General features: G+C 47.4%; 2 protein-coding genes across 4 annotated transcripts in view; both read left to right on the forward strand.

Moving 5' to 3' along the window:
• The window catches only part of LOC115317224 (protein ALP1-like), a 9,954-nt gene extending 6 nt beyond the window's left edge, over window positions 1-9,948 (forward strand). The window contains exons 1-8 of one of the 3 annotated variants that reach the window (XM_040223316.2): window positions 1-301; window positions 504-629; window positions 873-1,032; window positions 3,588-3,751; window positions 4,600-4,808; window positions 5,346-5,760; window positions 6,509-6,611; window positions 9,787-9,948. The exon at window positions 1-301 is cut by the window's left edge and continues 6 nt beyond it. In XM_040223316.2, the coding sequence (XP_040079250.1) occupies window positions 84-301; window positions 504-629; window positions 873-1,032; window positions 3,588-3,751; window positions 4,600-4,808; window positions 5,346-5,760; window positions 6,509-6,590 (1,374 nt within the window). In that variant the 5' untranslated portion in view covers window positions 1-83 and the 3' untranslated portion in view covers window positions 6,591-6,611; window positions 9,787-9,948. Of the gene's footprint in view, window positions 302-503; window positions 630-872; window positions 1,033-3,587; window positions 3,752-4,599; window positions 4,809-5,345; window positions 5,761-6,508; window positions 7,160-9,786 lie in introns of those variants that run through there. The other 2 variants (XM_040223315.2, XM_029976808.4) reach the window with 2 other exon arrangements.
• Window positions 1-14,266, forward strand: part of LOC8029374 (cationic amino acid transporter 3-like) — a 262,424-nt gene that overhangs the window by 172,289 nt on the left and 75,869 nt on the right. The gene's annotated exons all lie outside the window — the stretch shown is intronic.

Below are 14,266 nucleotides of genomic sequence, written 5' to 3' on the forward strand. Positions count from 1 at the left end.
TCACCTGTTTTTGTTTTGGCTCGACGGGTAGGCGTGCGCTTCACGTTGACGCTGCACCAAACGGAAAGCACGGCGCGAAGCTGATGATGGACGATTACATAGATGAAGAAGAGGAGATCGCAATGATTCTCCTCTCGTCTTCGCTGCTTGCGATGGAGGAAGAGGAGCAGCGAGCGCCGAAAAAGCAGCGTCGCCGTCGGCGGTGGTGGGTTCGCCCATGTTTGCGAGACCGCGAAAGGACGGGACAAGCCAGCTGCCTCCTTCCTCGTCTTCGCTCGTATGACGAGGAGTATTACCGACAGTAAGTGAATTTGGAATGTATACACTTGTGCGCTATGCCGCGAGTACGAGCATGTTGGCTCGAACGACGCTGAAAACGTTGCGTTCTTTGTTATGGCTCTCCTCAAGCAGTTTAAACAAACTCGAATAGTGTCCCTTCCTCGACTGTACGAGGTAACCATGCTCAATTGTCCCATGATCATTTGTGTACGGGTTTCTTACAGTTTTCTTAGGATGCCGCCGCGGTCCTTCGACACTCTTTTGAGCCTCGTCGGCCCCCACATCACGAAGGAGGAAACCCGATTCCGACGCCCGATCTCTCCCGACGATCGCCTGGCTTTGGCCGTCAGGTAAAGATTTGAAAATTTGAAAACGTACCATCGGCAAACCTCATCTCGACATGCGTGCTCGTAATTTGATGTCAATACTCATGAGAAGGACCTCAGGTGGTTGAAATTAAACTTCAGCTCTTCGCTGTGGCATGCCAGAGGTCCGATGTTGATTTGCCTGTTTGGCCTACTACCCCCAAGAATTTCATCAGCATGCCACCTGGGTTCTTGAGAATGTGAACAAATAGTTATTTTTATTTGCAGATTCTTGGCAGCAGGTGAAACGCTGAGGTCCTCCTCATACAATTTCCTCTGTGGGAGAACAACAGCGTGCAAAATTGTGTCGGAGGTATGTGCAGCTATCTGGGACATCCTGAGTCCCATTTACGTTGTATGCCCGAAGACCGCAGACGCCTGGATCAGGGTATGGTTCAAACTTTCTGGTGTTGATATGCCGTTAGGTGCTGCTAGTGTCGCATTTGTAAACTTGGCGTCAGTGTCGTAGTATCAACGGGCACAAACAGAAATGAAGTCCCATTTGCCTTTCGGTCGTTCCATGAATATCGCAGTTGCGGAATGTGGCCACCCATTCAAGTCTGTTCCTATTCCTGGGAGTGGAGATTGTGCGAATTCCATTCCTTTTAACTTCTTGTAGTGGAGAGACTTAGCCCATTCCCTCTCCAGACGTGGCTGGGCGTTCCTATTTCATTCCTTTAATTCTTCAATATGAAATAATGTCCATGGTGTTTGTACTTCGAAGCTGACAAAAATGAAAGCATTATACGAAAGAAAGCAATAGGGATAAGTTGAATAAATTCCAATATAACAGCGAAGCAGCATGTCCTTATTGGCAACTTCAAGCTCTGTATACAGCTGTCATGTGATCATGTGTATTGATACACGAGATCTTGCATGCAGGCTATAACTTGCGCACATTCTTTAACGTACATCCAAAATTCACTCTCGCTACACGAAAGCATTTCTATTCACCACAATATACTGCTTATTCATACCTAACCTTCTGTTGTAGGATAGAAAATGAGAGTTTTTGATACAAACTTAACCCTTTTATAACGGTGGATGAAAGACAATGGCACCGCAAATATAAAAGCTTGCAAGAAAAGACGGATGACCGACGCAAAGAGCATTGTGACAGTTCGGAAGTTTGAATATAAAAGCGGTGAGGTGTTCGAAATGTACGGTCTATATTAAGATGCGTCTGTGCTTTAGGGTATTTTCATATTTCCAAAGCTCTCGAAGTGCATCGCACTTGTCTATGATGTGTGATCAAAATAAAACAAAATATTGTGCGAGAAAAGGGGACGATGTGGCGAAAGCGAAGTGCTTAAAGGGATGGTGAACCGAAATTTGGATTTAAAAAAAAACAAACAATGCAGGAGATGTAGGCGGGGCGCTACAATCCCTACAATACTACTCGCAATGCGATATCTCGAATGGACGGCCATATTTTGGAAAAAGGAGGTCGAGATTGAACCAGGCCGAGGAGGCGCGTGACGTCAAGATACCGTGCTTCCTCCTCTCTTTGCTTCGCTCCCTCAAGGCCGCGAGGCGGAGAAGACGCGAGGCCGTTCCCTCTCCTTCTCAGAGAAGCATGACGTCAACATTCCTGCCAAATGCTCCTCCTTTTTTGAAAAATACGGTCATCCGTTTGAGATATTGCTGTATGAGTGATGTTTTGGTGTTTGTAGCATCCCGTTGCACGCTTTTGCCGCGTTTTTTGGAGAATTCAAATTTCGGTTCAGCATCCCTTTAAGATCTAAACACAGCTTTCTTGTTTAAAGTTTAAAAGCTTGTCAAGCCTTTTCCTTTGCTCCTAATGAAATGTAAGATCCAACCGATATGTTCCCTAGATCTATTACAATACCCCGCCATAGTGACATATTGGCAGTGCAAGTGAAATGATCACATACTTTACTGTGCTTTTATTCACGACCACTTGCTTTGCCCCCGTGCACGGGGCTGGCCAATTTCTTAGTGGCTGCCGTTGCGACGTTTGGGGCGTGAAAACGCGGATTGATACACTACTGACAAATTGAAGTTTTCCCCGGCTGCTCCTTCTATATATTGGTGCTGTCAACGTTGCAACTGCACGATGACCTGCTTTTCTTTGCACAATAAGCCCCTTCATCAGAGAATGCACCTATACTTTGTTTCACTAGTACGAGCCAAGGCAAAGCTACAGAGTGAGCATCACGTTTTAAGCCTGCCTGTGGTACACGTGAGCTCGTGCTACGCAAGTGTTGTTCAAGGCAACGCTTTTATCTTCGGCTTTGCTCACACTTGGCTTTGCTCACACATGGCTTGCACATGGCGTCATCGGACCGTGCTGGTGGTCATTCCAACTTGTTCCAGCTGAGAAAAACTAATCTGATGGTGCGAAGTGCACGCTGCTGAAGGTATGCGCTCAGCAGCAGCACAGATAACACCAACATGGCCACTGATAGGACGTCGGTGCTAGTCATGTATAGACGATTGCAAGCAGGGCAACTGGCTATCACCATTTCTTCGCTTGTATGTGAGTAAAAATTGTACACGTGCAGCATGCGCATGAAGCCTGTCAAAGCAACCTCCATGTGCATGCTGCACGCGTACGCAGATGGTGCATCAGCCGGAACTCCATTTCGGAATTAAAGGGTCCAGTCGCACTCCCATTCCTCCCTCCCTCCACTACCCCATTCCATTCTCATTCCGTTTTGGAACTATGGAAATGTGGAAAGGTTCCAGAACCATTCCAACTCCGGGGTCGCAACCCTGATGGATATCAAGTTGACGGGTTTGAATCTCAGCCAATGTGCTTACAATATCATTTCGGGTTATTGCAAAAACTTCACCTTATGACCCTGGTTTCAGTTGCACGTCCAAAAGCACCCGTGTGGTTGAAATGCACCGCAAGTTTATGCTGGTGTGCACCAGATACTTTATTTGAGTGACACTTAACCCCCAAATTTTGTTTTTCAGGTTGCTGGCGAGTTCGAGGAAAGATGGAATTTGCCACATTGCTTGGGTGCGATTGACGGCAAGCACGTCAGCATCGAGTGTCCTGCGAAGTCCTGCAGCCAGGACAGAAATTATAAAAATGGCTTCAGCAAGTCGTTGCTTGCTGTGAGTGACGCCTACTACAGGTGAGGCTTCCTGTGAAATATGATGAATGTATGATAGTTATTACATATCTTATTAATTACCTGGCAACATCAGAGGAGCTAATAAATATCTCGGCTGTCAGTGAGATGACATAAAACACAAATTTGACTATGCCTCTCCTATATGCATTTGCAAAAAAGGCATCCTAGGTGGTGCCCCACGCGTACAAGCATGTATAATACACGCGTGAGCACATCAGTAGTAGGCTTGCAACTGGCTACTTTCCTAAAGCACTGCATGCAAGACTGCGCATTGCAGAATTGCAAGAATATGCGCAAAGCTTGTGCAATATGAAACATTTATTTTTGTTGTAGTTTTTGCATGGAGTGCATTATTTGTTCGCCACTAAGCTAGCCAGAATGCCAGACCTTGACGCTTCAGCGTCGGCATATTTCAGCCACTTGTCACGTTAGTAGCGTAGCCAGGATTTTGTTTGAAGTGAAGGGAAGGGGGGGGGGGGAAAGGAGGGATGGTTCATCAGCAACTCCCCACTCCCCCCGCCCACATACACACAGAGTTCTTTTCCGTACAGGGTGGCCAGAAGAAACGAAGTTGCTCAGGTGGCTGCTGTTCAAAGGTTTATGGGTGGTCATTTCCAATTTGCACAGGTGTCTCATTTGAAAAATGTAGAGGTTATAGTTACTGAGCACTTACTGCCGTTGCTGCTACAGAAATGAGGTGAATTGGATGTTGTCACGTGAAAACTGTGCAGTTCACATTTACCGATTTGTCTTGTCAATGCTTCTGATATTTCACATGTTTCTTTAAATGATATGGAGACCAGAAAGCTAAATGCACTGATGTGTTTTCTCTTTTTCATGCATATTAGGTTCCTGTATGTGGAGATTGGCCACCATGGCAGCGAGTCGGACGGAGGCATCTTCGCACGTAGCGAGCTACAGCGCCGCATTGTCGCAGACCAACAGGGCATTCCCCCAGATTCTAGTCTAGGCAACATTGGCACAGTGCCTTATTTCTTGGTTGGGGACGAGGCCTTCCCGCTGAAGAAGTACCTTATGCGGCCTTATCCAAGAAAAAGCAAGTGACCTCTTCTCTCTCTCCCGTCTCCGTCTCCCCCCCCCCCCCTTTATTTATAGATAAAATCTAGGTCGCAAAGAATATATTTCTTTGCTGAGGATATAACAAGTTCCCAAGGCAATGTAGCAGTGCAGAATAGCCAGCTTTTGATAGTGTCACAAAAACCCAAAGGAGACACAACTACATGATGGAAGTAACCTTCAAAAATTAATTTGTGGAGGAGTGACACACCGGGTAAAGCGATGGTACATAATGAGGGCATGCCTGGAGATGAATGTGGTGTAGTGGGCATTTTACGTCTCTCACAATCGTGGCGAATTCCACGCGTCGTTTTGGAGCGATTCAAAAGCGATCCTCGCTCTCGCCTTTAGACCGACAAATGCTAGCTCGCGCTTGTCTGTGCATAAAGATAGCAACAAAAGACCGCTGAAAATCCATGCCAAATCGACCATTGGAATTCCCCATCAGTCTTACTTGCATTAAATGGCTTTGCATATGTTTCTCTCGAGCTAATATGAAAATGACTCTGTGCTGCAGGCCTACAGCCCACACGCACTGAAGGCCAGACGGACGATACTGACCAAGCACCTAATGAAGAGAGGCCATCTGGGGAACGCGAGGCATGCAACCGGCGGCGCATCTTCAACTACCGGCTTAGTAGGGGCCGAAGGGTTGTAGAAAATGCCTTTGGCATTCTCGCCCAAAAGTGGCGCATTCTGCGACGCCCTTTTAGGGCGAACACAGAAAACACAAGCAGATATGTGGCAGCCTGCATTGCGCTTCATAACTTCCTGCTCAAGGAATCGCAGGTTTCCTCAACGTCCTATTGCCCACCCGGCACTGGCGACACTGACGACTGGGAAGGCAATGAAAGAGCTGGCAGTTGGCGGGCAGAGCCCAACTCCACTGCTGCACTCACCAGCCAGTCAAACACACGTGGTCGTCCCACCAGGTAGGACCAGAGCAGGCAGAGAGGCCAGTTTTCACTTTTCTGTACATGTCATTTCGGCTTCAATGCAGTGCAGCAACATGCAGGTACCCATGACCTGTTCCCTAGTCCCATTTACATGTTGTCACTAATCTAATGTCGAGCATATTTGTGGCAGAGGTATCATGTCAGCTGTACAAAGAATAAATAGATTTTCACAGGTAGTGTTTTAGTCGAGTTTGATTACTCTTAATATGAAAAACTCTTAGCATAGTATATTCTCTTAATTCCAATTTCCAGAGCTGAAGTACATTAGCGAAAAATTTTACATGTCGACCATTTGCATCTGGATACACAATAATAGTTACAGGGCTGAGTGGAAGTAAATCGCAACAAAAAGGCGTTGAGGAACGTTTGTGCAAAGTGCCAATTTGACGTTTGCTTACAAAAAAATTGCTGCTACAGGCATCGGCATATGCAACTACATTTGCACTACACTTTTTTATGGCAAGGGTAATTGTGCAAAAGTCTATGCACCATCAGCTCGTTCCATAGCAAGTACTTTTTTCATTTCTGTTGAAACAAGGTATTTGTTATGTTTGCATAAGGTGACTAGCAATACCAGAGATGACATTTATGTTGTGCAAAAAGCTTGTTTAAAGCAGAAAAATGTAGACTTCATTCGTTGTGTTGTGGAATTCATGCATGATTGCATCCTTAAGGTTCAATGACACTGTCTCAAATCTTATACACATTATTGTGGTGTATCCAGCTTGGCCTATGCCATGAGGGACAAGCTGTCCCACTACTTCATCACTGCTGGGAAGGTGCCATGGCAAGACGACATGGTGTGATGCCTTGGCAGGAACAAGTAGGTGGGATTCTTCATTTATCCAGTTGCAAATCGAAATCAAGCACTGATCTCAAATGTTGGTAGCTGTGCAGGTGATGCATGCTTCACGAGAAAAGTGGCATGCAATAAAATATACACTCAGTGACACACACACACAGTGCTGACTTTCAACTCAAATTGTCATTTTATTAGATATATAAGGAATGATAAAGATATATGGGGAAGGAACAGAAAGATAGATGAAGGTATGACACCAAGTTGTCTTTTTTTCATTTTCCGCTTATTTTTTTTTTAATGGGAAAGCATTAACTGTCTCATGGGGCGAGCCGACATCATCAGCTTTGAAACCGCGCCAAACGGCACGGCAGGGTGCGGGCAGAGCGCGCCGCCCTGCCGTCGACACAAATACGCTGCAGACAAAATAGGGGAGCGGAATAATGACATAGGTACATGCTTGCGCATTCACAACTCATAAGCAGTGTTTATGGGGTACCTTGAGCCTTTTTTATTATGGGATATTTAACTTTTAATAAAAACACTGACATGAAAAATGTGGCGTTCAATAAACTACCTATCTTGCCTTTTCTTTTTTTTTGCTTGACACAAGATAAGTGTAACAATAAAAACATTGGAAAAAGAAAAAACACACACTCATGAAGCACAGACACTTCTTAGACGTAGCAGAGCATGATACAAAAGCAAGATCTAGGTAAGCTCCACTCTGTCTCACTAAAACTGTGCAGTGCAGCCAAGCTGCAGCCAATCAGAAGATCGAAGGTCACCCTGCACAGTCACTCCGTGGGGTATAAGTGTGCGGTTTTAGAGCGCAGCTCTTAGGGGCCCGTTTCCGGCTTGAGCGGCGTCGGCGTCGCCGTCGCCGTTGGCGTCGGCGTCGCCGTCGGCGTCGGCGTCGGCGTAACCGCGCGGTGCATCATGGGAAATGTCCCATAATGCACCGCGCGAGCCCCCCACCGGGGTCACGTGACTTCGTGGGGGGCACGTGACCCCCCGAGGTCACGTGACCCCCGAAGTCACGTGACTCTCCTGAGGTCACGTGACTCCCCTGAGGTCACGTGACCCCCTCCTCGAGGTCACGTGACCCCCCGAGGTCACGTGACCCCCGCCGATGTCGCGGGACCCCCCGATGACGTCATCGACACTGATGACGTCACCGGCATCCACATAGTCATCGTCATCATCACTGATGACGTCATCATCAGTGATGATGACGATGACGATGCGGATGCCGGTGACGTCATCAGTGATGATGACGATGACGATGTGGATGCCGGTAACGTCATCAGTGACGATGACGATGTGGATGCCGGTGACGTCATCAGTGATAATGACGATGACGATGTGGATGCCGGTGACGTCATCAGTGATGATGACGTCATCAGTGATGATGACGATGACGATGCGGATGCCGGTGACGTCATCAGTGATGATGACGATGACGATGTGGATGCCGGTGACGTCATCAGTGATGACGATGACGATGTGGATGCCGGTGACGTCATCAGTGATGATGACGATGACGATGTGGATGCCGGTGACGTTACCAACATCCGCATCGTCATCGTCATCATCACTGATGACGTCATCAGTGACGTCACTGATGTCGTCACCGGCATCCGCATCGTCATCGTCATCATCACTGATGACGTCGTCAGCGACGTCACTGATGACGTCACCGACGTTCGCATCGTAATCGTCATCATCACTGGTGAAGTCATCAGTGACGTCACTAATGACGTCATCGGTAGCCGCATCGTCATCGTCACTGATGACATCATCAGTGACGTCAGTGATGACATCATCGGCATTGGGGTCACGTGACCCCCAAGGTCACGTGACCCCCCAAGGTCAAGTGATCCCCCCCCCCTGGTTAGTCTAACCCCCCCCCCCCAGTGCCCTTCCCTCCTCCTCCTCAAGAGCTGCGCTCTAATTCGGCGTTACAGGGAGTTGTAAGCGGCTTTCACTTTTTTCTTTATTGGCCTACGGGGGCTGTCGCTTCGGCTGCACTGCACGGTTTTAGTAGGACTGGGTACAAGCCTTTTGCCAAGTTTGGCATGCATTGGCTTAAAACTATGGAATGTAGTTTGCAGGTTCGGTCGTGTTCTCTTTCATCACAGTATACATTAAATTGTGAATGTTGTGCATTGTGTCCAGCTGCTGATCTGCACCTAGTGACCGCAGCTGCTCTGCCAGTGACATGCAAAAGTGATGTACAGCATCAGGAGGGTGCCTCCTCTCTTCTCTATTGAGCTCGATCTGTCTCAAACAGGCAGCAGCAATTACAGCTGATGGCGCACTGCTTTGTTGTGGGCTGAAAAAGGTGTTTGGTGTGAGAACAGATTACAAATAGTGCAATCATGCCATACCTTTGTTGTGGTTGCTTGTTTCCGTTTTTTTTTTGCAACTTTCCGTGGTCTTCGGGCCCTTAACATAGGGAAATGCAGTGGTTTGAGAAGCAATAAAAGACAAACTTTTAAAGGAGAGGGAACTCCGATAGTGTCACTGCAGTTGAAAGTGGTGCTAAAGCAATCCCCCCCCCCTCCCCCGACTTTTCAGAAGTAATGTTTACATCTTATCAAGTTGGTAAAGCGGTCATAGCTGGACTCAGGTTGCATAAAAACAATAGTGCACTTTCCTCTCTTCATCAGAGTTCTCCTGCTCCAGCAGCGTTTCTCTCATTTGTTGGGACCTGGAAGCACGAAAGAAAATGGTAGCAAACTATATCTGCTTCACACAATAATGGATAGAAGGAGCACCTCTTTAGGTCCTGTAGAATCTTCAAATTGATTGTTGATGTTAGCATATGAGTAACATCTAATTTGAGAGTGGTGTGCTAGTTTTTTTTCATTGAACGGACAACATAAGTGGTTCTTTGTTTTGCATATTGAGTGTCGATCGTGGAGTAGCAGGCTTTCAGTTAGCAAAACCAACGCCTTTACTCCGATTCACAATTTGTGTTCACTGAGGGCAAAGGAAAGAGCATGAGGGCAGAGCTTTGCACAGTGCTTCGTTTGTGTGAGCGCTTGCACAAAAGGCACATTCGAAAGCTGTGCGCTTGCATCCGCATGCTGAGTATAACGTCTCAGCGTTTTTGCAACAATACCAGTCCCAAGAGGGCACATAAGCCTACGTTACATTTATTTTGTTTGTTTCATTTGTTTACCTTGAACTCTCTTCAGTTGTATGCAGTTCCGTGGAGCTGCTGGATGTACCAGCTGCACCCAAGTCCTGGTAGCTGAGAAACGGGCTGTCGGCCTGTTCTTCCCCAACGTGCCGTTGGTCAGCGATGCTGCCGTCGGACGACAGCGAGCTGCTGTCTCTAATAAACACAAATGTTCTCAAATCAGAAAATGCCTTCGACTGAATTTGCATTTAAAAAAAAGTAAGCTAACCAATAACATGCATGACTTAGCACAGTACACGAACTAGAGCGTAAGGCATCACAGCTGTGCAGACACATAGCCAGGGGGGGCGGCATGCCCCCCCCCCCCCGAAATCTTCCATTTTGCTGGGATTTCCTTTCCCCCCTCCCCCTCATACAGCATTTTGTCATGGGTGCCCCGTGCCCCCCCCCCCCCCCCCGCCCCGAAAAAAAAATCCTGGCTACGTGCCTGCAGCTGTGTACCACTCTAATAGCACTACGTCCACATGAGCACTGTACACCAGAACGGAGCAGTCATTTGCAGCAGTCTGTGCTCCCAACTTGTAATAATTTGCATTTTATATGCTCAATATTTTTGTATGCTTAGTTTTTGAAGTAGAGATCGGCATTATTAATGCCAGAAACATACCGTGCCTCTGTGCCCAATACGATGTTAGTCCGCAGGCTGCAATGAAAACCGATTCGTCATAAACATGGCGGAAAGATGTTTAAAGTAATGCGCAAATCTATTTCACACAACATGCCCTTGAATCAGCGAAACTGGTTCAAAACTGCTGCATGGACCAGCCTGAGGCGTATATAAAAATTTGTTACTTACATCGGAGCTTCGGAGACCCGCTCCATCACTTCCATCATTTGTTCGAAGTGTTTCCACTTCACCGTGGGCACGTCCGCTGCGCCGGCGCCACTCTTCATGCATGTGGATATTCCATTTCGCACCTTCGTGAACGAGTCCTTTAAATTTTTAAATTTATTTTTGCACTTCTGTCCTGCAAACACAACATACAGTGGTTTTACAAGTGCTGTTCGGCACCGACGATAGTTGTGGCGCACATGACCGACGAGACCTGGCACCGTTTTTACAGCACAAAAGAGTACTTGTCATTTTCGCTGCATTTTGCGATTTCTTTGTCGCTGGTGTGCTGCGTTCATTTCTTCAGTTAACCGACACGCCCGCATTGCTTCCTCGCTTCCGCGACACACCGGTACATTGTTACAAGAACAAATGACTAATATCGGGGTCGCATGCTAAGGTAGCTGGCAATTCGCAAGATAATACCAAATAGGGGGAAGCTTACGGCGCACTGCAGTCTAAACCCGCTCCCTCTAAAAATTGCAAGGTTTTGAAAGCACATACCTTTCATTCCGAATCCCGCACCGATCTTGTTCCACAGTTCGTCTTTGTACTTGTTATCTTTGTACGACGCATTCCTAAGGTCGTAGAGGCAAGGATAATTTTTCACAATGTCAATCAACATCTCCGCTGAATATGGGGCGGTTGAGCTGTCCTCGTTCCCAGCCATGCCAGAGACGCTGGATGCCGTCGACGCCATTGCCAAAAACGAAGTGGGAGAGCGCATACTCGTGACGTAGCAGCTTCGCGCTACGCAAAAATGTCACTTCCGGTCACACTTCCGGTCAGCGAAACGCCTCGTTCGGCGGCAGGAATAGGTCCGGGACCTATTCGGCTCGCCGCCGCGTTTCCCGCCCAGCGTTTCGCTCCAGCGGCAAAAGTTGGGCGGATCCGCTAGCGGATCCGCAAGTGTAAACGTACTATTAGGGAGTTTTCGTAGATCGTTCTCGCCGTCCCGCAAGGCCCTCCGCAACCCGTTACGATAGCGGGAACTCCACAGTCAAGGCTATCGGCGCGCAGGCGCAGTAGCAACTTCTTCGTTGCGGAACGCTTAGCGGAGGAGACAGCCCGGTCTACGAAAACTCCCTATTACACGGCGCCTCCTCCGCAATAAGCCTCCGTCAGATTGCGGGCGCCTCGGCCGGGATTCGAACCCGCCACATGGGGATCCATTGGCCAGCGCTCTCGCCTCGGAGCCACCCAGGCGGCTTGAAGTGTATGGATGAAGTTATAAAATGTGGCGCTTGTCTGAGGCTAAACGAGGGATGAAACAAAAATATGTTGCTTGAAGATTAATTGACGGTGGAAACCAGGAAGACAGGCTGGGACACGTATAAATAGGTTCAAACATCGTGCGACGATGATACAGGCTCTTTTATTTATTATAAGCAAAACAAATTTGCTAAAAAAAAAACAAAAAAAAAAACGTGGAACCTATTTTAATTCAGTTTTGGGCAGGTGAGTTATACGACCAGGGGGATACATATGGGTCTGATCGTAACGATCAGTTGGCTAAATGAATAATATATATTACAGCGGAGCGGTTAAGAAGAGTGGTTGTTTGGGCGAGTTGGTTTGACATCTTATACAATCTTGTGCGCAACAAAGACGAGGACAAAAGCAGAGAAGAGGACACAACAAGGCGCAACTTTCAACTGAATTTTATTGAAAACGTGTTCCGGTATATATATAGTCTCAACCATCGTTACAATGACAACAAAAAGACAAAAGTAAAGGAAAAAACACCATGACAGAGCATAACTGGGAAACAACACTATTTCGTTCTCAGGAAAAACAATTCCTTCTCCGATAATTATCGGAGAAGGAATTGTTTTTCCTGAGAACGAAATAGTGTTGTTTCCCAGTTATGCTCTGTCATGGTGCTTTTTCCTTTACTTTTGTCTTTTTGTTGTCATTGTAACGATGGTTGAGACTATATATATACCGGAACACGTTTTCAATAAAATTCAGTTGAAAGTTGCGCCTTGTTGTGTCCTCTTCTCTGCTTTTGTCCTCGTCTTTGTTGCGCACAAGATTGTATAAGAGCGGTTAAGGGTTAGTTTGCTCAGGATCGTGTCCGGTGCCAAACAAATGTCGACACCCGTGGTCGGCACAACACTCTGGTTGCCGCCGTCGCTCATAGATGGCGGTAGCTGTCCATAGTGTTGTGTTTGCCGGTTGTCTGCTTTCCGCCGTCGCTCATAGATCGCGCCAACATTTCCAGCTTTGGCAACCACGTAACTGGTTCCTGCCCGCTCATAGATGGCGGCAACATTTCTTCAGAGGAAGAGCGGGAGCAGAACGAGCGGCGATGTGCGTAGCAGCGCGAATGGTTCCACAACCGCCACGAGGCCGCTATCGCCTAAAGTTCCACTGCGTCGAGCGCTTCAGATTTTCCTGCGAGAGAAGAGCAGATCGCTCGCCTGGAAAGCCACCGCCGAGAACAGAAGCTACCAGCTCCGCTGCTCTTCCTTCTTCACCAGAGTGGAAAGGCTGAAAGTTTTTCATTAACTTTTAACTATTGAAAACTAATTAGGTGGAATTAGACGCTTTCTGACTGTCCTGCAAAACAAACAAATCAATCAGTATTATAAAGACTTGTGACACATTCCGCTCGTGGACTTGGAGCAATCCGAAACCTCTCGATGCTCGCACGTTTAGAGCAGCAAATGCTATAGCTCACGTTTGCACATGCATAAAGATACCAAGAAAGAAGGGCCCCGTAACCTCCACAAATCTACCAGCGGAATTTGGCCTTGGAGTACGTGGAAAGCACGGTGGAGCGCTAAATCAATGTCCTTTATTCTATAAAGCCTGTGAAATCGGGAAAGAGCGCGGCCGCTGTAAACGAGAAAGGAGATCAGAGAAGAGGCAGTCAAATAGATTACTAGGGGGTAGACATCCTACTCCGCTCACTTGGACTGGACCGCGCGCCTACTGCGCCAATTTCTCCCCTGGCAGTGTGGAGGCCGCACCTGAAAAAGACTGAATGGAAAGCGCCGAATAAACAAGGACGAGGAAGGGGACAGAGACGAAGCGCACTCTCAACTGAAGGTTTATTGAAACAAACATTGAACCATTAATGCCGTCTATCTGGCTGTTGGCTCAAAAAGAAGAACTCCTTATCTGTTAAGTGCAGTGACGACGCTTTAATACACAGACTCTCCCCTTGCTCTCTTATGCAGAATGCCTCATGTATTTCTCGCGCTGTTTTATTTGCGTATCTGCCCAGAACTGTTGTCTGTTTGAATAAATCTTCAGTTGTTTGTTTCAATAAACCTTCAGTTGAGAGTGTGCTTTGTCTCTGTCCCCTTCCTCGTCCTTGTTTATTCGGCGGTTTCCATTCAGTGCTGTACCAACTGGCCCTCTTATCTATTCCGAAAAAGACATATTTTTGCTCTAAAAATTTTGAAAGAGCAAGCTACGACACGTATTGAGCAAAACGCTTGCATCGACCGAACGGCCTACGGCGCGCCCTTCGCCACCGGCGGCGCATGCCTGATTACCGCGACTCCCATGGCCATAGGTGGCGTCTCCCACCACTCCCAATTAAAGCCCCTCCATGTGTTTGCGCTTGTCTTGCAAGTAGCGTCAAATGCGCCAGTGCACGAGGCCCGTGTCTCGAGCGGCCTTTTGAAGCGAA

This window comes from Ixodes scapularis, unplaced genomic scaffold (genome assembly GCF_016920785.2).
Source record: "Ixodes scapularis isolate PalLabHiFi unplaced genomic scaffold, ASM1692078v2 PGA_scaffold1__304_contigs__length_218370807, whole genome shotgun sequence".
In the NCBI taxonomy this organism is placed as follows: domain Eukaryota; kingdom Metazoa; phylum Arthropoda; class Arachnida; order Ixodida; family Ixodidae; genus Ixodes; species Ixodes scapularis.